Consider the following 27,290-nt stretch of genomic DNA (forward strand, 5'->3'; position numbering starts at 1 on the left):
GAATTAAGGAGACGAATTGGTGACCATCTGGGTGATATTCGTCATGCCAGAGATACTCCAATCTCGAGACACATCAGGGATGTACATCAGGGAGATTTGAACTCCTTCTTCTCTTTTAGTGTTATTGAGGTTATTTCGCCGTCAGTACGTAGAGGTGATTGGGACAAAAAGATCCTACAAAAAGAATTAAGATGGATCTATAGATTGGACACCGTGTCCCCAAAGGGTCTAAATGAGCAAATGCATTTTGGTTGTTTCTTATGAAGGTTGCCTATGTTCTTTTTCTTCTCTTCTTTTGTGTGTTCCATGATCTCTTGTAAGTGGACCGTAGGTCATCGTATTGCCGCCTCATGTGTTTTGGCCTGAATGGGCTTTGCATGGTTTCACTTGCTCTTATTTTTGAGCGTTACATCTACTGTCTCACCGAATGTTGGATGAGAATATTATGTAGAGGAGTTCAACGAGTGATTTGATGCCCACCTAATCATATGATACAGTAATAAAAAATTGGGTTATGATATGCTTTCACCGATAGCATCGGATGATGTCATGCAGTTCTAATTTAATTTAATTATATACATCTTCTAACATGATGATTCATCTATTTTATGAATCGTATATGGACATCTTTGTGTTAATATGCTTTTGCTTAATAATAGCGATTACTGACATTATCAAATGTCATAAATTTTGCATGTTTTGGAGAACTGTCATGATATGTATATATAATTCATTATATTCTATCATGGCGATTAGCCCTAATTAAGCTACATACATCTTTTGACATGGTGACGTAGCAATACCAATAGCTGTATATTGACATCTGTGTGATGAGAATTTTGCTTAGTAATAGCACTAGATATATATTTTATAGAGGTGTTGTTATAGATCTTAATATATTTGTTTATTGAATTAACAATATTAAAATAAAACATTGCTTTCAACAATATCATGTCTGGATCTTGAATGAAAAACATATTGCATATTAATTCCATTGTTGCGTACACCAATATTATCTTCTAATTGGAATAACAACTATTAATGCCATTTAGTCCAGAAAATTGTCATACACAAAACAACCTCTGTGTTGTGTATTCTCATGAAAATTAAAATAGAGGTTTGATGAACAACATTAAAATAACAGGAAAAAAAAATTAAAAAGAAGTCAGAGGGAAGAAAAGAAAAAGGAAAGAGAGGAAGGAAGAGAGGGGGAGAGAAAAAATAGGGGGAAGTAGAGGTAAGGAGAAAGTTATAAGTAGAGGGTCAAGTAATCCAGACCCCCCCCCTCAAGCACTTTTGTGTCCTCCGTCCCATACGGAGGGGATAATAAGTTGGTGAAGACCATTTTAAGCCAAAGACAAACAGATCAAACCAAGTGAACAAGATCTAAAGTGTACAGAATATTTATGATGCTATCCTATATATGAATCAAGGTCCCGATAGCCAGATATCTAATTCCAGGGTTTCCCTGAATGCTAACCAGGAGGCCCAAGTGTTATATAGTCTGTCAGGTTTCCCTGTGGTTTGAATCAGCAAATACTCCATTCTATAAATATCATTGAGTTCTGCAACAAATTCAGAGTGAGAAGGGTATTTCTCTTGCTTCCAAAATCGGGGAATGAGATTCCGAGTAGCCGTGAGAAAGTGCCTGAGGAGATTCTTCTTAAACCTGGAAATCGACATATCACATAAAGATAAAAGTGCAAGTTCCACTGTAGGTTGAATTAAACATATTGATAGCCTGTTGTAGAGATCAAAAATCGACAACCACAACTTCTTTATAGGCGGGCAGTCCCACCATATGTGAACATATGTTCCTTTATCTTGTAAGCATCTCCAACATGTGTCCGGAATCACGGGAAACATAGAATGCACCATAGAGGGACACCGGTACCACGTTGTTAAAATCTTATAGCTCTTCTCCTGTGATACCGAGTGTAACAACGTTCTAAATGTAAGTAGAAGCACCCTGCCCCTGTCCTCTTGAGATAGGGATCTCCCCAAGTCATGCTCCCACTTTGAGAAAAATAATGGGAAGTCATGTGTCGGAGTCTGATTTTTTTTTTTTTTAAAAAAGATTGTACAGCAAGGAAACCGTGTGGGTGGGAGGGTTCCCCGTGACACAGAACTCGAAGGGAGTTAAAGGTCTCCTGATATCATTTTGTTTGGATATAGCAGTTGTAAAACTTCTTAGTTGTTCATAAATGAACCAGGCGCCTGTGGGTGGTACTCCGCCCTGAAATATCTCATCTAATGACCTCATATCAGATCGATCCACGAAATCATAAATAGGACGTGAACTCGTACACTTATCTAGATAAAATTTCCTATTAAAACCAGCAGGGAAATTAGGGTGATCATAAATAGGAGTCAGTGGCCCAGGAGATGTTGAGGTCTGAAGAGCCCTGTGCCTCTGTTTAGTAAATAAGATCATGTTCCTGGTCAGGAGCGACAAGGTGGCTGCCCCCCACCCCCCATGGACCACAGTATAATTTGAGGATCACTACCATTAAGATCACTTTCCAAATTGACCAATTTCTTACTATCCCTGCTATGATATAAATCTAGAATACAAGTTCCCAATGATGCACGGCTATAAGTTAGAAAGTCCGGTAGGCCAACTCCACCCATTGTTTTAGGACAACTTAATAGGTGGTATGATATTCGAGCCGGTGTATGGGACCACACAAACCGGGAAATCGCTTTTTTTAAGGCGGGAAAAAAAGGAGGCTGGTAAATATATGGTGATCGTTTGGAAATAATAAAGAAGGCGTGGCAGTAAGTCCATTTTAATTACATCGGCTCTACCAAACCATGATAACGGGAGTTTGTGCCATTTTTCTAGGTCCGATTCTGCTTTATGTAAGGCATGCTTGAAATTGGTGTCATATAGCCTGGACACCCTAGGTGTTATTTTGATTCCCAAATAGGTGATGGAGTCAGAACGCCTTTTAAAGGGGAAGGAGGTGCACAACTTTTCCACCACGGAGGGTTGTAATGATATATTCAGAATCTCAGATTTATGTGAGTTAATTTTAAAATTACTTAATAGGCCAAATTCATGTAGCTCTGAAATAATGTTTGGTAAGCTTATTGTGGGGGAGGTGACATACAAGAGAACATCATCCGACAAAAAGTGCCAATTTGTTTTCTTCTGACCTCAATTTAACTCCTTTGATTGAGGGGTTATTTTGTATTGCGGTGGCAAGGTACTCCATTGTTAATATATATAGAAGGGGGGAGAGTGGACATACCTGCCTCGTACCGTTCCTAATGGGGAATGCGTCTGAGAGAGCACCATTCACCTTAACTCGTGCGCTAGGACATGTATACAAAGCTGAGATCCTCTGGAGCATTACTCCTTTCAAGCCAATTCCTTGTAGAGCTTGAAACATGAAATCCCAGTGTACCCTGTCGAAGGCTTTCTCAGCATCAATCGACAGGATACACATGGGGGTCCCCCTCCCTCTCCACCCTATCTATCAATGATATAGTCTGGATGGTATTGTCTCTCGCCTCCCCCCCTGGAACAAAGCCCACCTGATCTTGATTTATCATTTTCGGAAGAAAGGGTCCCAATCTTTTTGCGATAATTTTTGCATAAATTTTAATATCTAGATTTATTAAGGATATTGGCCGGTAATTGTTACAGTAAGAAGGGTCTTTGCCTGGCTTAGGTAAGACCGTGATGTGAGCGGTCAAAGCCTGGGAAGGAAAGGATCCTCCCGAGGAAATAGAATTACACATTGCGAGGAGCATTGGGCTCAACGAGTCGGAGAATGACTTATGAAAACCAGCTGTATACCCATCCGGGCCAAGACCCTTTCCCTGTTTTAGTTCTTTAATTGTTTCCGACCCCTCCTCCAATGTGAAATCTTTTTCTAAGTTTGTCAGTTTGTCCTCCGATATGGGAGGAATACTATTTTGTTGTAAGTACATGTTAATTTTATTGTGAAGTGACTGTACTGGTAGATCCCTATTGTGACCAGCTATATTATATAAAGTTTTATAATAGTCACTGAAGCCCACAAGAATATCCCCGGTACTGTGTACCTTCCTTCCCCTCCTTGTTTTGATAAAGGGTATATAAGTGTTTAAGTCACGCGGGTGTATAGCTCTGGCCAGTAACTTGCCGCTTTTATTTCCAAGTTGATAGGAACGGTTCCTGAGCCATTCCCTAAAGCATCGTGATTTCTGGTCCAGTAAAGCCAACATTTTTTGTCTGTACGTTTGTGTTTATTTTCTAGTTTGTAAATTTGATCTGATAGACTGGATAACTCCGCGATTCTCTTTTTTTCAGTCGAGCACCATGTGAGATAAATACCCCCAACACAACACTTTTTAAAGCTTCCCACTTGATAGGAGGGGATGTGGGATCTTCACCATGATCAATTATAAAATTGGATATTGATCGTTCCACCTCTGATTTGCACAAGGCGTCTTTGAAGTAAATTCTCATTCAGGCGCCATGAGAACCCCGATTTTGCATTTGAGTGTAATATCATGGAAAAAAATATTGGGGCATGATCTGACCATAGTATTGACCCCCCACATCCGCCTCCACCGGCAGATCTAGCAAGTTGTGTGATATAAAAAAATAATCTATTCTATTGTAAATGTTGTGAGTTTGTGAGAAGAAACTATAGTCTCTACTGTCAGGGTGGAGGACCCTCCAAATGTCCACCAATCTCATGCTGCACATCTGTTTCTTAATTTGATTAACAGAGGATAAGGGGTATGATGTCCTACCTGATGAAACGTCCACTGCGGGGTTCATGGGGATGTGGATGTTTAAGTCCCCCCCCCCCCCCTAATATCACAGGAGAGGAGCCAGCGAAGTCCTCAAGGCGTCTCTTGCATTCTGCTCCAAATTTCCGCTGTCCTTGGTTAGGGAAATATACGGTAGCTATAACCAGTTTGTGGGTTGCGCATGATATTAACAAGAAGATATATCTGCCTTCCGGGTCTATTACAGAGTCTAGAAACTCAGGCATGAAAGTTTTATGAAAGGCTATTGAGACTCCTTTGGACTTAGAATATGGGTTAGAACTATGGTACCATTTGAGGTAATGTTTTGAAACGCATTGTGGTATAGCACCAGTTTTAAAGTGGGTCTCCTGAAGCTTTAAAACCCGAGACCTTTTGCCTATTATTTGTGGTCAGGACCTGTCTCCTTTTCTCGGGTATGTTCAGCCCCTTAACATTAAAGGAGCAAAACTTAATTTTATCCATAATCTGATGGGAATCGTACGGCTCCAATTATTAGATATCCGCTTGAGGGAGGGGCTATGACACCTATATAGAGATTGGGTAAAGTAAGGGGTTGGAAAGGGAACAAGATGTAAGAAGTGAAGGATTTAGAGTGAAGAGAGAGAGTACGGGATAAGAAAATAGGGAAAAGTAAGGAATACCTGAAGAGTCACATGGGAGTAAACACTCCAATTTTTATGCATCACTGATGCTGGTTCTGGTAGAACACTACCCAGATACCCCACCAGGAGAGAGGAAGTCCAGAAAAGACCCAAGACTCCCTCCCCAGCCTAACAAATCTAGAAAAAACATTCAGTTATCACTGAACATCTGCATATATCAAAAACATTCAAACAGATATGTCAAATCAAAGCAAAACAGAACACTTGTATATATATCCACAAGAGTGTATACATATTCTTATCCTGACGGAGTTTCTATTTGGGGAACACTCCAATTGTATTCAGGCTTGTCGCAACCCAGGACATGACAATACCGGGAGAAGTCAGCAAGTCGGATTAGAGGAATCTCCTCTGCTGCTTCTCTTTTTGGACTGCTGAACCTTTAGCCATCTGGGTGGTGCCCCTGGAAGTGTTGGGCCCACAGGCCACTCCGGGAGATCTATCATGGGGAGTTCAAAGGCACCCGTAAAATTTGTCAGGTCACCAATCCATCAAAAAGAAGCTGTTTTTGCCGCCTCCTTTGAAGGCCATTAATTGAAAGAGAGAGCCCCATCTATATGGAATGTCTCTTTCCTTGAGTTCTGCTAACAACGGCTTCAAGGCTCTCCGCAGTTGCATGTGCTCCTTGACAGGTCTGACAAAATTAGGATTTGTTGATCTTCGTATCTGATGGAACCCTTTTTCCTGAAAGCTGTCATTATGGCCTCCTTGATTCTGTAATAGTGAACTCTACAGATTACGTCTCTAGGACGCGTATCTGAGGTAGATTTAGGTCCGAGTGACCTGTGGATCCTGTCAAACTCAATAGGTCCACCATCTTTGTCGTCAAGTATGTCCAGGAAGATCCTCTGAGCTGTGCGATCCAATTTGGCAGGGCCAATAGACTCTGGTAGGCCGCGGATACATATGTTGTTACGTCTATTGCGGTTTTCTAAGTCCTCCAGACCCGATGAGAGTTCCTCCATCCTGAGTGTGGGGTCAATTATGATATCCCTATGTGCCGGTAATTCTCAGGAAATATCTTCCTGTGTTTTCTCCACATCCTTGATTCGTGTGGTAAATTCCTTCTGTAAATTGTGGATTTCTTGTTTATAAGCATTTTCTAATCTGCACGCGAACCCTTCAAGGTCTTTTTTAGTGGTAAGTGCTTTTATAAACTTGCTTAAATCTGCAATACTCATTTCTTCATTGGCTGGATTATCTTCGTCCTGTTCATCAAACATTGTTACAGGAGAGCGGTGTGAGGTGATAGTTCCACTTCCAGAGAGTCAATCTCGAGATGTATATTGTGATAAAGATGATCTTGTATTTCTGGCCTGGGGGGTTGGGTTTAGGTAACGCTTCATGTCTTTTAGTGGCCCCCTGATTTGAATCTGCGTTAAGTTCAATAGCCCGTCTGGATTTGCCCATAGGTGTCTGTTGTTTGTTTCAGCTGCTGTTATTTTAGAAAGGCATTGGGAGGTGGAGTAGTCACTCCATTAGAATCGGTCCTCCATCAGCAAGCCCCTCTCAAGTAGAGCGTCTATATGTTTGAAAATGTGTTGGGGTCGTGCACTCAGCTCCTAAAACATAACCAAAGGGGAATATGATTAATGAAGAAAAATAGATCAGAGTATTATTCCAAGTTCCAACACTAGGTGGCACTCAAGTCTCTGTATTGACAAGCTAAGCAGAGATTTCTGTGTATAATCATATAATATTCACCCTGAGATCCAAATGAGATATACAGTAAATAAAGGCTGACAATTGTTGGAGATTGATGTCAAGAGATTTAAAGGCAAAAGAAACTTTAATATGCTGGTAAGTGTGCCGTCATAACTTTCAGCTCCAGTTGAGGCAGGTAAATATACCTTTTTATATCCACTGTTCTCCAAAATGGCGGCCGAAGCTCTCGGCGGGAAAAGTCTTCTGTACTAGGGGGTAATGGCGGGGGCCATTCTATATCGGCTTCCTCCCCCCCCCCCCCCCCCCTGTTCCACCACAGCTCTCTTCTCTTAGTGCCCAATTCCACAGCAGCTCCCAACCAGCAGTCTGCCAGCACAGGGCTCAGCAGGGAGAGTATGGAGTTAAAAGATATATGCAGTGAAGCGTGACCGGAGTGGGGGAGCAGGGAGGATATCTTCTTACCTCCACTCCACCGTCCCTAGGCAGTAAGCGATGGTCCCCGGGAGCAGGCTCTCCAATGCACCCTCCTCCAACCGACTCCAGGATAAGCTCAGCTTTGTCCCGCCAGGTCCCTGCCTTCTCTCACGCTGCTCCCAGGCTCCTAATGGATGCCTCTGTCTGCAGGGCAGCCGCAGGTCAGACCTCCAGCACCGGCTCCTCTGCCACCACTCCTCTCCCACAATGTAGGGGTCTGCTCCCCCGGCCTCCCATGCCACAAGTCTGGCAGGAGATAAACAGAAATCAGGCAAAAGCCACATAAAACTCGTGATATGCAAATTGCCTCTTCAGAGAGAAAGAAGACTTTTACTCTACAGCGCCACCTATTGGTAGTAGCGATCCTACAAGTCACAATCAACCCTTTAACGAGTCTTGTAATATGACTTGGGTTAAAAGCCAAATCAGAATCTCAGTGTGCAGACACGGTGTTTCGGGCTATTGGCTATATCCCGAAACACCGTGTCTGCAAATTGAGATTCTGATTTGGCTTTTATCCTAAGTCATATTACAAGACTCGTTAAAGGGTTGATTGTGACTTGTAGGATCGCTACTACCAATAGGTGGCGCTGTAGAATAAAAGTCCTTTTTCTCTCTGAAGAGGCAATTTGCATATTAAATTTCCCAGAGGAGCATTGCACGGCGAATAAGCCTCCTTACCTTGACAAGCCAGAGCTGGTATGTCACTCTCCACAAGGATAAACCTTACCCCTTAGACCATAAAACTCGTGAGTAGTTGGTTTTCCTTTGAGGAGCTCTCAATCCTGTGTCTTTCCTCATCGGATGCTGGGCTCGCCCCCCCCAGATCTTAATATATTTGATTACATCGGGTGTATATGATGTGCACCGCCTAGATTGGAGATTTAGGTTTTCATCTGACATGCGCAATATGCCTGGATCTTTTACTGTGTCATATTTGTACTGGCGCGCCTGAATCTGCTAGAGAAGAATGCTAGCGCGCAAATGCAGTATTTGTTATGCATGACGGTATCAGGCATGCGCAGTGTATCAACGTCCAGTCTAACGTCATGTCTGGTTCTGCGCATATTAATATAATGGAACAGCTCTCGACATGATGCCATAGCGCTTGACTGAGCATGCGCGGTCTACATCTGCCATTTGGGTCCGGGGGATATAATGATGCAGCTTTCTATGATCGGACATGCGTAGTCCAGATGGGCGGTTCGATGACTCACCTCTTGGAAGGAAGCCGTATATCCTTTGATATGGTACGCAATCAGCTGACACGCACGCCATGTCAGCTGTGTTCTTTTCATCATCTATATAGGGCGGGCTTCTCTGTCACTGACTCCAGGCATCACACTAAGGGGTGATTGTACCCGAGAACTTAATGACCTCTTTTGCATCAGACAAGCTAAGTACTCCGTGTTATCTTACTCCTGATGACCCTTGGAAGAGGGGAAACGCGCTGAGTGATTCTATGTAATTGGAGTGTCAGCTGGCTTTTAATGGCTGCTCCAACATGTGTGGTCTAAGTGCATTCTATTCCTTTGCGTATGGATTGCGGCATTGAGTGTGGTTCTATATATATCTTCAGGGGTTACTAGTCAATACTATGGCTCTACATATGCACGATATAAGTGATCATCCCATTACATTATGAATTGCATGATTGGGTAGGAATATGTATATATGTATGTTTCTGTTTGTTTGCAGCGTTGTGCACATTTGGATAATTGTGGTGCACATGGTGTTGATATCTTGTTGTATATACACTTTTTCTTTTGGATTTGTAATTTTGAGAATTTTTTGCTCTGGCTAGTGGCGAATACCATTGTTAACTGAATAGAGAAGACCTTTTTGGCTTGATGTAGTATATTATATAGCTTTGTCTTTTCTTATATAACTATTAGAAAAAAATAGTATAGGAAATTATCTAAGCTAGGGCTATCCAACATTTATTCTGATGAGAACATTGTAGATAGTTTTACCATAGGTCATCACAAGAAGAAAGAAGAAATCTCTTTCAAGCCAAGAAGATTTATATTAGTTATCTCTTCTCTTTCTCACCTACCTCTTAACTCCTTATCACACCCCTGCCATCGTAGGGCCTTATAGGGTTAGCAGGGAAAGCCGCTGTGGAGTGGGGGGGCCAGTTGCGCAGGTCCTAGGGCTCCAACCTCCGCTGGTAGGTAGGGATAACTAGCCAGTGTAGGGATAGACACCTCCCAGTGGTGATCATCTCTATGGTGTGATGCGTTTTTGATTATTAAAAGTGTTTTGAATAAAGTAAAAAATTTTAGCAGAGACATTAGATATACTGTGAATAAGCTTTGTGAATTGGTCTTTTGTCAAATAATCTTTTTGAACTGTGAATGGGGGGGCGGTTTCAAGGTTTCTTCAATCGTAATGTCTAAAATGAGTATTGGTATGTGATATATGTTGTAAATCTTGATATGTTTAATAAAAATCTATCTGATTAAAGAAACCAAAACTTCAGTACGATTAAGATGGTAGCAATGCTTAAAATTTACTAGTCGACGGTCGTGCAAATGTTTCTGTTGGCTTCCATCACATAAAAAAATACAAATCAAGAACTTTTTTGTTGTTGTATTCACTGCTTAGCTTAAGGACAAAACAGAAAGAAACAAAACCCAGTGCTTATTTATACACGACCATACTGCAGTTCCCATATTCCCAGTTCTTTGCTAAACTATATGTAGGTGTCTCTTACAGTATCTATTTAACATCTACGTGGAAACATTTGGTGAAAGGCTTAGTGAAGCATAAACCTAATGATAAGGAAACTATTGAAAGAGCACAAACTGGAAACATACAGTCATATGTTAAAGTTTGGGCACCCCTATTAATGTTAACCTTTTTTCTTTATAACAATTTTGGTTTTTGCAACAGCTATTTCAGTTTCATATATCTAATAACTGATGGACTCGGTTATATTTCTGGATTCAAATGAGGTTTATTGTACTAACAGAAAAGGTGCAATCTGCATTTAAACAAAATTTGACCGGTGTAAAAGTATGGGCACCTCAACATAAAAGTGACATTAATATTTCGTAGATCCTCCTTTTGCAAAAATAACAGCCTCTAGTCGCTTCCTGTAGCTATTAATGAGTTCCTGGATGAAGGTATTTGTGACCATTCCTGTTTACAAAACAATTCCAGTTCAGGTTTGATGGTCGCCAAGCATGGACAGCCCGCTTCAAATCATCCCACAGATGTTCAATGATATTCAGGTCTGGGGACTGGGATGGCCATTCCAGAACATTGTAATTGTTCCTCTGCATGAATGCCTGAGTAGATTTGGAGTGGTGTTTTGGATCATTGTCTTGTTGAAATATCCATCCCCTGCGTAACTTCAACTTCGTCACTGATTCTTGCACATTATTGTCAAGAATCTGCTGATACTGAGTTGAATCCATGCGACCCTCAACTTTAACAAGATTCCCGGTGCCGGCATTGACCACACAGCCCCAAAGCATGATTGAACCTCCACCAAATTTTACTGTGGGTATCAAGTGTTTTTCTTGGAATGCTGTGTTTTTTAGCCTCCATGCATAATGCCTTTTTGTATGACCAAACAACTCAATCTTTGTTTCATCAGTCCACAGGACCTTCTTCCAGAATGTAACTGGCTTGTCCAAATGTGCTTTTGCATACCTCAGGCGACTCTGTTTGTGGCGTGCTTGCAGAAACGGCTTCTTTCGCATCACTCTCCCATACAGCTTCTCCTTGTGCAAAGTGCGCTGAATTGTTGACCGATGCACAGTGACACCATCTGCAGCAAGATGATGCTGCAGGTCTTTGGAGGTGGTCTGTGGATTGTCCTTGACTGTTCTCACCATTCTTCTCTGCCTTTCTGATATTTTTCTTGGCCTGCCACTTCTGGGCTTAACAAGAACTGTACCTGTGTTCTTCCATTTCCTTACTATGTTCCTCACAGTGGAAACTGACAGGTTAAATCCCTGAGACAACTTTTTGTATCCTTCCCCTGAAAAGCTATGTTGAATAATCTTTGTTTTCAGATCATTTGAGAGTTGTTTTGAGGAGCCCATGATGCCACTCTTCATAGGAGAATCAAATAGGAGAACTGCTTGCAAGTTGACCACCTTAAATACCTTTTCTCATGGTTTGATACACCTGGCTTTGAAGTTCAAAGCTCAGTGAGGTTACAAAACCAATTTAGTGCTTCAGGAAGTCAGTAAAAAGTAGTTAGGAGTGTTCAAATCAAGAAAATGATAAGGGTGCCCATACTTTTGCACCGGTCAAATTTTGTTTAAATGCAGATTGCACATTTTCTGTTGGTACAATAAACCTCATTTGAATCTAGAAATATAACTGAGTCCATCAGTTATTCGATATATGAAACTGAAATAGCTGTTGCAAAAACCAAAATTGTTATAAAGAAAAAAGGTTAACATTAATAGGGGTGCCCAAACTTTAACATATGACTGTATCATAGTTTATAAGTCTCATCATTGTGGACTACGGTCTGTCAGCTGATAATTTATTGTATTACAATTTTTATGGAAATGGTATATATTAAATTTAAACAATTTTAATGCAGTTTTATTTAAAAATTATTAAAATTTGTTTTATTCTTGGTAGATGACTGTACAAGGAGCTCAGAAGGACATCTGATAATTTCAGATTTTGCCACAGATGAACGTGGTATCACACATACAAGTGAAGAACACGCCATTATCCCAGATATACTTCAATCCCTTCTCATAAGAAATCTGCCATCTGATCCTATTCAACAGATCTTTTCATCTGCTTCAGCAAAGACCAATATGCAAAACCAAAGTTGCGTAAGAGTTGCTGAACACTCCATAACTCGTATAGGGGAGAAACCGTGTTCTTGTTCAGAATGTGTGAACTGTTTTAAATCAAAACCAGTTTTACTTGTACAACAGATACAAAAAACAAGGGAGAAGCCATATTCATGTTCCGAATGTGGGCAATGTTTTAGTCGTAAAACAAATCTTCTTACACATCAGAAAATTCACACAGGGAATAGACCACTTTCCGAATTTAGTAAACCAAGCGAAAAATCCGAATGTATTACAAAACAGAGAATTAAAATGAGAGCGAAGCCATTTTCATGTTCAGACTGTGGGAAACGTTATAATAAGAAATTCAAACTTGTTAAACATCAGAGAGTTCACACAGGGGAGAAGCCATTTTCATGTTCCAAATGTGAGAAATGTTTTAACCAGGAAGCATTGCTTGATATACATGAGAGAATTCACACAGGGAAGAAGCCATTTTCATGTTCCAAATGTGAGAAGTGTTTTAACCAAGAAGCATTGCTTGCTATACATCAGAGAATTCACACAAGGAAGAAGCCATTTTCAAGTTCAGAATGTGGGAAACCTAACGAGAAATCCAAACTTGTTACAGAACAGGGAATTGACACTGGAAAGAAGCCATTTTCATGTTCCGATTGTGGGAAAGGCTTTGAGCACAAATCCAAACTTGTTATACATCAGAGAATTCACACAGGGGAGAAGCCATTTTCTTGTACAGAATGTGGAAAATGTTTTACTCAGAAATCACATCTTATTACACATCTGAGAATGCATACAGGGGAAAAGCCATTTTCATGTCAAGAATGTGGAAAATGTTTTAATTGGAAAAAAAGTCTTACTGCACATAAGAAAATTCACACAGAGAAAGGTTTTGGTCAGAAAACCAGACTTGTTACACATCAGAATTCACACAGGTGATAAACTGTTTCAATTTGTGTTTTTGCAGATTCATTTTTTTGCTCCCCTTCTTTCCTTAGCCATAACTTTTTTTTTTCTGTCAATATAGCTGTATGAGGGCTTGTTTTTTGCAGGACACATTGTACTTTTAAATAACACCATTGATTTTGTCCTATAGTGTACTGGATAATGGGGAAAAAATTACAAGTGCGGTGAAATTGAAAAAAGTGCAATACCACATTGTTTTTGTTTTTTTCTAATTTAACATGTCCACTAAATACGAAAACAGATCTGGCAATATGATTCTCCAGGTCAGTACAAGTATGCAGATGTAAAACATGTAATGATTGGTTCTTTTTTACTTAAGTGATTAAAAAAAATACAAAATTTGTAAGAAATTGTTGCCATTTTTCAAGACCTGTAGTACCTTCATTTTTCGTGATCTAGGGCTAGGTAGGGGCTTCTTTCTTGCATCCTGAGCTAACGTTTTTATTGATGTCATGTTGGGGTAGATACAATGTTTTGATCGCCTATTCTTGCATTTTATTGCACTGTTGTGGCAGTCAAAAACACGTAATTTTGGCTTTTCGTGTTTTTTTTGTTTTTTTTTTCTTCTTGTTGCGCTGATGGAATTAATTTACTTTAGATTTTGATTGGACATTTCTAAATTCAGCAACACCAAATATGTGGGGTGTTTTTTTTTTTTTTTTTTTTTTTTTTAAATGGGGCAAAAGTGGGATGACTTGTAAAAAAATTTTTTAATTCAAATAGATTTTTATTAAGAAAAACGCCACATTATACATAAAATAGTGGTACAAACATTTCCGGTTTTCCAGAAACCAAACCCTGTTATACCAAACTAGGCCCTCCCCCACCCCCCCTTTCAGACAGCTAGCATTATCACATCAACATGACCTGTACACATTGTGGTGTAGTGACCACTATGTCAGCTAGGGGGCGCTGTGTGGGTGTCCCAGGATGGGTGAACAGGCACATTCAGTGTGGTAACAGGAGCAGGGTCCTAAATGACCATTATGGGTCTCAAGGTGGGTGGCCTTGGGATGCAGGCTCCAGGGTGTATTGATCAGCAGAGGTACTGCTGATCTTTCTGTTACACTGTGTCAGGGAAGCCTGTGTGTGTCTATGTGCAATACAACCTTTAGTGATGTCATAGCCATGTGAACACCTGTGGGTGTGGTTATAGGGCTATGTAATTGAGGTGTTTGGCACATGTGAGAGAGGGTGAGAGAGTCTGTCAGAGTTTGGACAGTCTTCCATGTGTTCAGGTGGGACACTACAGAAAGTTGTATATGGGGAGGACTACAGCTCCCAGCATGTGCTGAGACTCTCGGTCCGAGTCTCCAACCACGGACATTTGTGTTCTTTGTCCTAAGCTAGAGGCTATTTTGGTAATGTGCTGCCTTGTGGGTTTATGATGCAAATAAACCTCATGAACTTTGGGAAGAACCTGTCGCATATTTGTCTCCCGCTGCACCTAAGCGAGTCGAATCCCTACAACATATATAGAATTGTATTAAACAGTATCACCTGAAATGGCAGTGTAGATAAGCATCCCCACATATTGAAATCCCAGATACCAATCCCCAGTCAACCACCTCTTAGCCTAAAGTCTCCGTTACACACTGCGATATCGCTAGCAATATCGCTGTAAAGTCACCGATTTTGTGACGTTGCAGCGATATTACTAGCAATATCGCTGCATGTGATACCTCCGACCGGCTCCCCCGCTGGTTATCGCTGATCGCGCGAGAAGCTCCTGGACCATTCCTCGTCGGTCACTTCCTGCGGCGCTTCCTATGGCGCCGACGAGCGACGCATGGAGCCGGGCGGGAGGACGCAGGATCGCCGCGTCTGACAGGTAAGTAGCGATCCCCGTCCCCAGCGATGTCGCTGGTGAGATCTGCCTGTGTGGCAGCTCACTAGCGACCACCTAGTGATGTACCAGCGATCCTGACCGCGTCATATCGCTAGTCGGGATCGCTGGTGCATCGCTAGGTGTAACGGTACCCTTATTCTATCCATGGTGTCCACTTTTTTTCATACAACCCCAATTTCCCCCTTTTTTTGTAGACCCCCCTTCTCCAGATTAATGACATGCTTCACTATATGAGGTATTCTGCTCTTGAAGGCGGATCTTCCTTTATCCAATTGCTCGCTATCACCTTCCGAGCCATATATAACAATCTGGCGATTGCCACCTTCAGACAGTTATCCACTTTTTATCTCCTCCACATGCCCCAACAAGCACACCACCAGTTCCCTTGGGATCATGCATCTATAGGCCCCCTCCACACGACACAGAACTACTATCCAAAAAGCAGCCAATCTTGGACACGTCCACAACACGTGCAACATTCCAGCATTTTCATTTCTACACTGAGGGCATTCAAAGTTGGGTCGTAGTCCAGCCTTAAACATAATATCCGGAGATTTATACACTCTGTGTAGAATATAGAGTTGAGACAACCCATACGGCTCACTCAATGACCATTTAGGTATCCACTCCAGAACAGACTCCCATGTTTCATCCTCCAAAAGCCAAAGTTCTCTTTCCCACTTAGTCCTCGCATTAATCGTAAATCCAAATAAATACGTATGTAATAAATCTCTATATAAGGAGGAGATGACCCCCCCTCGTAGTCCCTTCCCCGCACACATACTCCAGCACCAGGTCACCCTGAATTGTAAGTCAGTCATCTCTGTTCTGTGCTTTGTATGCATGTCTCATCTGTGCATATTGATATCCCCCGGAAGCCCCAAGATCATATTCCGATTGCAGCTGGAAAAAAGACTTCAACTCCTGCTGCTCTGGAAGACATACCGTATCCCTTTGGCCTGCCATTCTGGCAAACATCCCAACGCCATAAACTCTGGTAAGTTATTATTGTACCATATCGGAGAGAACCTCGTCAGACAGGTGACCCCACAAATTTGTTTAATCCTCCCCATAATTTTGTATCAGAAATAATGTGTAGATTTTCCCGAGTGCTCCCAGGGAACCATCCTCCAAACACTGTTCCACAGGCATCTTTTCGTCACCCCCTCTATTAGACGCTGTACCACGCTGGAGGTCGCCTCCAGTGCCCAGCCTCTTAAATGCTGACACTGGGCCACAAGAAAATATATTTCCGGATTAGGCAAAGACAGACCTCCGTCCTCCTTGGCCCTCTGAAGTGTCTCCATCTTGATACGAGAGTGCTGTTTTCCCCACACCAAACTTCTAAATAGAGAGTTAATATGTTTAAATTTCCCCCGGGGTATACAAATAGGCGCGTTGTACAATACAATACTTTAGGCATCAGGATCATTTTGATGAGATTGACTTGGCCCACCACCAAATATAGTTTAGTCCATGCCTCCACCTTTGCCTTAACCCTCCGTCAGGCGCAATATAGATTCTCCTCAGTTCATGCGCAATGTGCCTGACAAGCACAGGTCAGAAAACCACCTATAGTAGCTACATATTTCAATTTCAGGACTATAGAAGTAGTCAGTGACCTTCATAGGAATGTATTAAAAGAGATTACACCAAATCAGATGCAAAAAAAAACATTTATTAACCGTAAACTTATTAAAACTAAAAGTACCACTTTTCGGTAGTACCGCCAAATAGGCTCCAGTTATCTTTACTTAACTATTGCTTAAATATAAAATTATGGAAAAAAACTTAAAGGATATTGCACTTAGATGTTACTTAATTATTTTCTACTCATCTTCAGTGGTTTCAATTGCAGCAGAAGCAGCACAGGTACACTTAGAAAAGCAAGGCTGGCAGACGAAAGTTGCATGGGAAAGGCAGATTGATTCTTTACATATTTTGCAGTCATATTTAGAAAGCCTTCTGAAACCAGATACAAATGAGCAGGTAGTACAACTGCGTCTTTTAGAAGGTGGTAGAGTCGGTGTTTGTTCTGGAACGTCCTTGGGACGATATCTCTTCAACCGGTGTTGCAGGGCAAGGGGCATTCCAACCGTCTTTGTACTTCTTAGGCTTAGCTCTCCACTCACCAGTTCATTAGCCAATTGTTTTAGGTACATTCTTCTGCGCATTTGTTTAAGTTCATTACCGAGGTAAATTACTTGTGAGTTGATGCCACCCACATTCAGCATTGTAAAGAAGATTACCATCGGCCAGCGTTTGGTATTTCGACTTACATTGAAATTGCCACACATTTGGTCAGCAGTGTCAACGCCGCTTTTGGTCAAATTATAAAAAGTTATGATTTCTGGTTTCCTTAGCTCCCCAGACTCTGGATCAATGGTGTAATCATTATGTAATGAAGAGACCAAAATCACATTTTTCCTCTCGCGTGGGATGTAAGAAACTAAAATCTTTCCATTACTGAACCCAAACATAGTGCTATACTGTTGTTTGCCTTTTGTATATAGAAAATCTGGCGGCAACTGCCTTTTGTTTTTTCTAACAGTTCCCACATATGACAGCTTTTTCGTTTTTAAAAAATCAATCAGATCAAAGTCAGTAAACCAGTTGTCAGCAGTGATATTTCGACCAGATCCAAACATTGGCTCAGCAATTCTCTTTACCACATCACTAGGCTTGTTGCTCACATTGAAAGGACCTGGTGGCTGTCTTCCACAATAAACTTCCATGTTCATAGTGTACATCATCCTTGCATCAACCATGGAAAAAATTTTAATTCCATATTTGTTTGGCTTTGATGGTATATATTGCCGAAAACCACATCTTCCACGGAAACCTGGAAGCATCTCATCAATAGTGAGGTTTTGCCCCGGGCAATAGCTTTTTTGACAATTCATAATAAATTGTTGAAATATGTCCCGAATTGGTGCAAGCCGGTCATAACCTTTTCGTTCTGTCCGGGTATTTCGATCATCGAAACGGAGGCAACGGATCAGGACTTTGAATCGTTTCAGATTCATCACAAGGCTGAATTTTTCGATGCCATCACCGTCTGTCCCCCACAGCTCCTCCAAACTTTGCCTATTTGCTCTGAAAGCACCAGCTAGGTATAACAAGCCAATAAATGCCTTGAGTTCAATCACATCAGTGTTTTTGATGTCCCTCTCTCTGGAGAATTGCTCTTTGATTGTGTCAATATACTGGTTAGTGAACCGAACAATAGTTTCCAGCATGCTATCTGTAATTAGATTACTCCAACATTCCACTGCAGTTTTAGCTTTTCTAGCACTTCCAATAACTCCAGGAAGGTGTGTAATAATATTGTGGGATTCTCTGCGCTGTTTGTTCTTGGGTGCCTTTTTGTTCCACTTTGTATTTTTATCTTTGCCCAAATAATAAGCTAGATATTTGTCTGTTTCCTCTGTATCAGTGTCATCACCATCCTGCTCTGTTCCAGAATCAGTGTTACATTCTGCTACCTCATCTTCAGATGAAATGTCACTAGATTCCTCTAAATCCTCAGTTACTGCTGGTTCTTCCTCATCATCTTCTAACAAAAAAATCTTCATTTCTTCTAAATGAAGGGGTTTAGATGAATCATACTGTTTTCTGGCCATTGCAGCAGAAAATCTGAAGCAAGAGAGAAAGAGTATGTGTTAGGGCGCAATGTGCCTTAGAAGCCACCCTCCTTTTGTCTAAGAAAACATTACTTATGTACACTAACATAGCATTAATCCTTCATAAAACAAGCTAAATACACAATCGTGATGAATAAAAAAAGAAAATACTAACCTTTCAATTTGTGTTGAAATCAGGCGCAATGTGCCTGAGAAGCCAAATTGTTGATATCTGCTCACTAGAAGGTCTGCTGAGTCACTGTGATATCAGGTTTCACAGAGCCTGTAGAGTCAGGAGATAACTAGGAGGGGTGGGGTTTTCTGATAAGTGGGCAAGGAGAGAGAAGTGAAACTAATTACTGTGTGCCTGTCAGATCTATTGCGCCTGACCGAGGTTTAAGGACCCCCAAAATAGGAGTCAAATTTTTATGCAAATAGTCTGTAACTGGCATAGAATTCCAAATTCCCAAATACTTGAATTGATCTACTACTTTAAGTCTGCCCCCATCTACGGCATCTCCCACCTCATCCCCTTCCCTGAACAAAATTGATTTATTCCAGTTTATCACCAACCCCGATAATGAACCAAATCCCTCAATAAGCCGTATGGCATTTCCCAGCGAAACATGTGGATCACTCAAAAACAATATATCGTCCGCATAGAGCGCTATCTTTTCTTCAATTAACCCATATCTAACCCTGGAGACCTCAGCAGACTGTCGAATTTTCGCGGCCAACGGTTTCACAACCAAAGCAAACGAGGGGAGAGTGGACACCCCTGTCTCATCCCTCTGTGTAACTTTTATACTGTGAGATAGCTCCCTATGCACCCTAATTCTCGCCATTGGTTGCATATACAGCAATTTAACCCAAGACCTAAATTGCAGACCAAAGCCTAAACAGTGTAAAATCTGCCATAATTAGCCCCATTCCACACTATCAAATGCCTTATAGGCATCTAAGGATTCCAGCAGAAAAGCAAACAGATGAACGGCAAACTAGGACACACAAATCACCACATTAACAGGTAGAGCTATTTATCTGAAGTATTGCGGTATGCTGTTAAGTAAAAAATCTGAGGTGCTTGCATGAGCAAACATGAATCATCCAATGTATAGTCAAAGAAGAAAAAATGCAGCACTCACCAGTTGAACTGAAAAACTGCATCTTTTATCTAATACTAGCTGAAGAGCCCGGCGCTGCCCGGGCATAGTAAATTATAATTATCCTCCATCCCATAGTCCCGTGCCCATATACCCATCATACATATCCACGATCCCATAGGCCCGTGCCCATATACCCATCATACATATCCTCCATCCCATAGTCTCGTGCCCATATGCCATCATACATATCCGCCATCCCATAGTCCCGTGCCCATATACCCATCATATCCTCCATCCCATAGTCCAGTGCCCATATACCCATCACACATCCTCCATCCCATAGTCCCGTGATCCCATAGTCCCGTGCCCATATATATACCCATCACACATCCTCCATCCCATAGGCCCGTGCCCATATACCCATCATACATATCCTCCATCCCATAGTCGAGTGCCCATATACCCATCACACATCCTCCATCCCATAGGCCCGTGCCCATATACCCATCATACATATTCGCCATCCCATAGTCGAGTGCCCATATACCCATCACACATCCTCCATCCCATAGGCCCGTGCCCATTTACCCATCATACATATCCTCCATCCCATAGTCCCATGCCCATATACCCGTCATACATATCCGCCATCCCATATACCCGTCATAAGTATCCTCCATCCCATAGTCCAGTGCCCATATACCCATCACACATCCTCCATCCCATAGGCCTGTGCCCATATACCCGTCATACATATCCACCATCCTATAGGCCCGTGCCCATATACCCATCATACATATCTTCCATCCCATAGGCCCGTGCCCATATACCCATCATACATAACCGCCATCCCATAGTCCCGTGCCCATATACCCGTCATACATATCCTCCATCCCATAGACCAGTGCCCATATACCCATCACACATCCTCCATCCCATAGTCCAGTGCCCATATACCCATCGCACATCCTCCATCCCATAGTCCAGTGCCGATATACCTGTCATACATATCCGCCATCCCATAGTCCCGTGCCCATATACCCATCACACATCCTCCATCCTATAGTCAAGCATTTTGACATAATGAGCGGCGGGGCTTGATGACATCAGCGTCGCCATGGCAACCATTGTGACATCATAATGAGGGGCGGGGCTTGATACGCACACTGTTTCCCCAGTATGTAGATAGGGGCATTATGACATAATGAGGGGCGGGGCTTGACGCGCACACACTGTTTCTCCAGTATGTAGATAGGGGCAAAATTGTTTGGTGAACTGGAACGCGCGGGGTTAAAATTTCGCCTCACAACATAGCTTAGGACGCTCTCGGGGTCCAGACGTGTGACTGTGCCAAATTTTGTGGCTGTAGCTGCGACGGTGCGGATGCCTATCCCGGACATACATACATACATACATACATACATACATACATACATACATACACACTTTGAGCTTATCTATAGCTATAAGAAACGGTTTTAGCTCAAGCAATCCCTCAATCATTAAGTAAGTGCTGCCCCACCGAGTAGCTTGATCGACAATTGCCCCTTTCCCAGCACGTCTCTTCAAGATGGAATCAATTTTAGGGGTTCTGGTGGCAATAACCAATTTCCTCACTTTTCCAATCAGATTTCCAGCATGTCCCTCTTGCAGACTATCTCTTATTGCCAGCTGCAGCGTGTGCACAACACAGCGCATGTGATGAATATGAAGTGTTTTAATGCACCTTCAACAAGATCATCTATTTCTAAAGTATAATTTTGCTGTTCTTCTGTTGTAATATCTGTTTGTTCCTCAGTTACATGAACAGCACTGTGGCCTTCCATCTCAAACACACTGAATCCTAAATTTTCTTCTAGCTGTTGTTCATTACTCTCATTCACCAGTTTAATTGTACTTATCATGTTTGAAGCATTGTCCGTTACAATAGCAAGAACCTGTTCTTGTGTGAATGTAGCCTTAGATCAGGAATATAACAGTCATTTATAGGATATTTTTACTTCCCAAATTCCTATGAAAAAATATTCAGCACATTCTGCATTGAACTACTGTACCCAATTTATTATATACCATATTTTCCGCTTTGTAAGAAGCACTTTTTTTTTCCCCCCAAACTTGGGGGGAAAATGAAGGTGCATCTTACAAAGCGGACATGCCTTACCAAGTGTAGGCCACAGGGGTGTCCGGCGGTGCTGTGGGTGTCTCCACGTGCCCAGCGGTGTCTTCGGTTCCCATCCCGGGGCTCTGCCGACATTTTGCGACAGGCCAGAGCCCCGAGGCGCTCTCTCGGTTCCCTCTGTATTGACTCCGGCAATATGGCGGCCGCCGCCGGGGGACGGCGCATGCGCTGATGGTGATCTTGGGACAGATCTCGAGAGATGAGATCTCAGAAATCTCATCTCTCGAGATCTCAGCAGCATCAGCAGCACAAGCCCCCCTGGCAGCGGCACAAGCCCCCCTAGCAGCACAGACCCCCAGCAGCAGCACAAGCCCCCCTGGCAGCAGCAAATTTGGGGTGCGTCTTATAATTCGGAGCGTCTTATAAAGCGAAAAATACGGTATTTTCGGAGTCGGCCCATTTTATACCGACTCCCACTCCACGAAAATGAGCACCGACTCCACAGCCCTGTTTACAACACCATTTTTTTGTTTTAGGGACCACATCACATTTGACGTCAATTTGAGGGGTCTATATGATAGAAGATACCCAAAAGTGAAACCATTCTAAAAATTGCACCCCTCAAGGTGCTCAAAACCACATTCAAGAATTTTATTAACCCTTTAGATTCTTCACAGTAATTGTTAGAATGGTTAAAAAAATGAACATTTAACTTTTTTCACAAAAAATTTACTTCAGATGCAAGAGTAATAGGAGAAATTGGACCCCAAACATTGTTATTCAATTTGTTCTGAATATGCTGATACCCCATATGTGGGGGTAAACCACTGTTTGGGTGCATGGCAGAGCTCGGAAGGGAAGGAGCGCCGTTTGACTTTTTCAACGCAAAATTGGCTGGAATTGAGATCGCACGCCATGTCGCAATTGGAGAGCCCCTAATGTGCCTAAAGGTGGAGGAGGTGTGGGAGCTTCAGGACGTAATCCACTTGCAAACCCTTCTGGGCTGGGTCCAAATGAGACAGGTGGGTGCACGCTTCCACGGGTGAAAAGCAGTAAATATCCAAGGGAAAAAAAATGGAAAAATTAGGCACACCAACCATTAAAAATTGAAAAAACTTTATTCGGCTTTTAAGCCATTTTTAAAATCGCGCAAAACACCTGACGCATTTCTGGTGCACTAAAAGCACCCTTAGTCATAGGCATGTTAAAACAAAAATGCACACAAGTAATATAAAGGTTTGTAACCAATCAGAAATGGCAAGCATTTAAAACTAAAGATAGTGGCAGCTGAAAGAGTATTAACATGGACAGATCTACAGACACCTTAGTTAGGGTATGTGCACACGTATGCAGAAAATTCCTGACAGAAAACTGGACTCCTTCCCAGAAAACGTGCGTTTTTTTCCGCATGTTTTTGCGCAAAAAACGCTATTTTTTTTCCGCGCATCCACAGTCTCATAGAAAATAGCTAGAAATGCGGATTTTTCTGCAAAATTAACGAGCATGCTGTTTTTTACCGCGATGTGTTTTTTTCGCGGAAAAAAGGCATCAATATGCACAAAAAGTGCAGAATTCATTAGAATGAATGGGATGCTTCTTGTAGGCGTTTAAGCGTTTTTGCCGGTAAAAACGCTTAAAAAATGCGATTAAAAAAAAGCTTAACACATGCGAAAAAAACGCTTACGTGTGCACACAGCCTAAATGTAATAAAGGTTGTTTCTAGAATTCATACCTCGGGGAAATTTTATGTCTAGTTTTAATATCCAAAATGCTTCACGCATTGTTAAACATTTATGCCTATTTCCACCTCTAATAGGAGTTTGAACTTTCTCACCCCCACAAAAAGAAAAAAAAAACTGACATCACTCTGATGCGCATTTAGAAAATGTTTTACTGCTCCAGAATGTGCTGTTTTTAATTTCAATGTTTTTCAGATGTTCAGCTATTCTTTTTTTAATTTTTTTAATAATGCAGCCAATATACTGAATCTTGCATTCTGTGCAGCAGAGACAGTATATTGCATACTGAGTATCATAGTTAATAAAAGAAGCAAAGTTCTGAGAAAAACCGCTATATGAAAAAATGGACTTGGTTTTATCCATTGTATATGTGCATACATTGCATCTAGCACCCGCACATTTAAAAAAAAAACAAAAAAAAAAAACAGTAGTTGTCAGCCAAGAAGTAGTACTAGAATTTTGTGTAAAAAGGGTTGGTGGTAAATGATTAGCTAAACTAGTGCCTCTTCGAGCTACATATCGACAACCTTTTTGAATGATATTTTTTAATTTTTCATCTTGTCTCACTATAGGCAAATATTTTTTTTACAATTTCTTTGATTTTATTGAAATGCGGGCTAAACTGTGTGGAAAAAGTGACCATTGAATTATCCTTCCTTTACAGGTGGTTTTTTTTAAATCAAAAAACCTTGATTATTTTTTTTTTAAAAACCTTTTGGAACGCTTCATTAATACTGCGATAATTATATCCTCGATCATATAACCTTTTACTGATAATTTCACTCTCCTTGAAAGATTGATTTGAACATATTTGTTTAGCTCGATTAAATTCCCCATTTGGGATGGCTTTTATAGTATGTTGCGGATGACATGATGTGGATAGTAACAAGGAATTGCCAGCAGTTTCCTTCCTAAAAATAGAAGTGTGAACTTTCCCCAATTTAGAATCTTCCATCAAAAAAATGGCCAAAAAGGGAACACTTGAGCCAATAAAAAGTTGTGCAATTTGTCCTGAATACGCTGATACCCCATATGTGAGGGTAAACCACTGTTTGGGTGCATGGCAGAGCTCGGAAGGGAAGGAATGCCGTTTGACTTTTTCAACGTAAAATTGGCTGGAATTGAGATTGCATTCCATGTCGCAATCGGAGAGCCCCTGATGAGAGGAACCCCCCCCCACCAGTGGCCCCATTTTGGAAACCAGATTCCTCAAGGAATGTATTTAGATGCATGGTGAGCACCCTGAACCCCCAATTGCTTCACAGAAATTTATAACGTTTAGCCCTCACTAAAGTCACTAATGATCTACTATCAGCTAAATCAAATGGTCATTACTCCATGCTAATTCTCTTGGATCTCTCTGCAGCATTTGACACTGTGGATCATCAGCTCCTCCTCACGATGCTCCGTTCCATTGGCCTCAAGGACACCGTTCTCTCCTGGTTCTCCTCCTATCTCTCTGACCGCTCCTTTACTGTATCTTTTGCTGGCTCCTCCTCCTCTCATCTTCCCCTTACTGTTGGGGTTCCTCAAGGATCAGTCCTAGGTCCCCTCTTTCTCTTTGTATACTGCCCCTATTGGTCAATCAATCAGTAGATTTGGTTTCCAGTACCATCTCTATGCTGACGACACCCAATTATACGCTTCTCCTGACATCACGCCAGCCTTTCTAGAAAACACCGGCAATTGTCTAAACGCTGTGTCTAACATCGTGTCCTCACTATATCTGAAACTGAACCTGTCAAAGACTGAACTCCTTGTGTTTCTTCCCGCTACTAATGTACCTATACCCGACATTGCCATTTCCGTGTGTGGTTCTACTATTACTCCCCAGCAACATGCCCGCTGTCTTGGGGTCATACTTGACTCTGAGCTTTCCTTTGTCCCCCACATCCGATCACTGGCTCCTGCACCTCAAAAACATTTCTAGAATTCGACCTTTTCTTACTTTTGACTCTGCAAAAACTCTTACTGTTTCTCTTATTCATTCTCGTCTTGACTATTGTAACTCCCTTCTAATCGGTCTCCCTCTTACCAAACTCTCCCCCCTTCAATCTGTCTTGAATTCAGCTGCCAGGATCATATTCCTCGCTAATCGTTACACCGATGCCTCTACCTTGTGCCAGTCATTACACTGGCTACCATCCACTCCAGAATCCAGTACAAACGTATTACCCTCACCCACAAAGCTCTTCATTCCTCAGCACCACCCTACATCTCCTCCCTTGTTTCAGTATACCATCCTACCCGTGCCCTCCGTTCTGCTGATGACCTGAGGTTAGCATCCTCAATAATCAGAACCTCCCACTCCCGTCTTCAAGCCTATTCTTTGGAATGCACTTCCCAGGTCAATACGAGTAGTCCCCAATCCCCACAATTTTAAGCGTGCCCTGAAAACGCATTTATTCAGACTGGCCTACCGCCTCAACACATTAACCTAATCTATCCCTATGTGGCACAGCCAAAAGTTTTTTACCATAACCAGGTTCCCCGCATCATGTTCCCATATGCTTTATGCATCCATTAGCCCTCTGCATCTGTACTGTTACACACTTAACATTATGGCTGGTCCATACAATCAGGGCAACTGTTACCACCCACCTTTCATGTCTCCCCTTTTTTTCCTCATAGATTGTAAGCTTGTGAGCAGGGCCCTCATTTCTCTTGGTATCTGTTATGATCTATGTGATTATTGTTATGCTGTAATGTATATTGTCTGTACAAGTCCCCTCTGAAATGTTAAGTGCTGCGGAATATGTCAGCGCTATAGAAATAAAATTTATTATTATATTATTGCTGTGAAAATAATATCACATTTTCATCACAAATGTTATTTTAGTCACAAATTTTGCAATTTCATAATGATAATAAGAGAAATTGCACCATACAATTTGTTGTTCAATTTCTCTTTGGTACGCCGATACCCCATATGTAGGGGAATACTACTTTTGACGCACATTACAGAGCGCAGAAAGGAAGAGGTGCCATATTGAAGTTCAGATTTTGCTGGAATGGTTTGAGGGTGTCATGTCACATTGGCAGAGCACCCTGGGGTGCTAGAACAACAGAAACCCCCTATATGTGAACTCATTTACAAACTACACTCCCCAATGAATTCATCTAGGGATGCAGTGATCATATTGACATCACATCTGCCTCACAGAAATTTATACCACTGAAGAAGGAATAAATTACATTTTTACCATTAAAATGTTGTTTTAGCCCCACGTTTTTAATTTTTTCTAAGGGCTAATAGGAAATTTTTTTTTACAACAAACTGAGGTCCATTTTTTCCTGAGTGTGCCAATACTTTACATGTAATCGTGAAATATTTTTCAGGCACAGTGCAAAGCTCAGAAGGCAAGGAGCGCCATATTTTACTGTTACGGTGTGCAGGTGCCATGACCCACTGGGAAAGCCCATGAGGTGCCAGAACAGCAGAACCTCCCATAAGTGACCTAATTTTACGAGCCACACCTCAGTCTCAACTAGTGAGATCTGGTGACCTCTGTGAGATTCTCGCTAGC

The 27,290-nt window shown here is 41.7% G+C and overlaps 1 protein-coding gene across 3 annotated transcripts in view; it reads left to right on the forward strand.

Annotated features, from left to right (window-relative positions):
* The window catches only part of LOC141071116 (uncharacterized), a 79,834-nt gene extending 66,157 nt beyond the window's left edge, over window positions 1-13,677 (forward strand). For all 3 annotated transcript variants that reach the window (XM_073559600.1, XM_073559602.1, XM_073559601.1), the window contains one exon: window positions 12,180-13,677. In XM_073559600.1, the coding sequence (XP_073415701.1) occupies window positions 12,180-13,300 (1,121 nt within the window). In that variant the 3' untranslated portion in view covers window positions 13,301-13,677. The remainder of the gene's footprint in view (window positions 1-12,179) is intronic.
* Window positions 13,678-27,290: the final 13,613 nt, after the last annotated feature.

The sequence above is a fragment of the Dendrobates tinctorius genome, unplaced genomic scaffold (genome assembly GCF_039654945.1).
Source record: "Dendrobates tinctorius isolate UK_male_01 unplaced genomic scaffold, ASM3965494v1 ptg000014l, whole genome shotgun sequence".
In the NCBI taxonomy this organism is placed as follows: domain Eukaryota; kingdom Metazoa; phylum Chordata; class Amphibia; order Anura; family Dendrobatidae; genus Dendrobates; species Dendrobates tinctorius.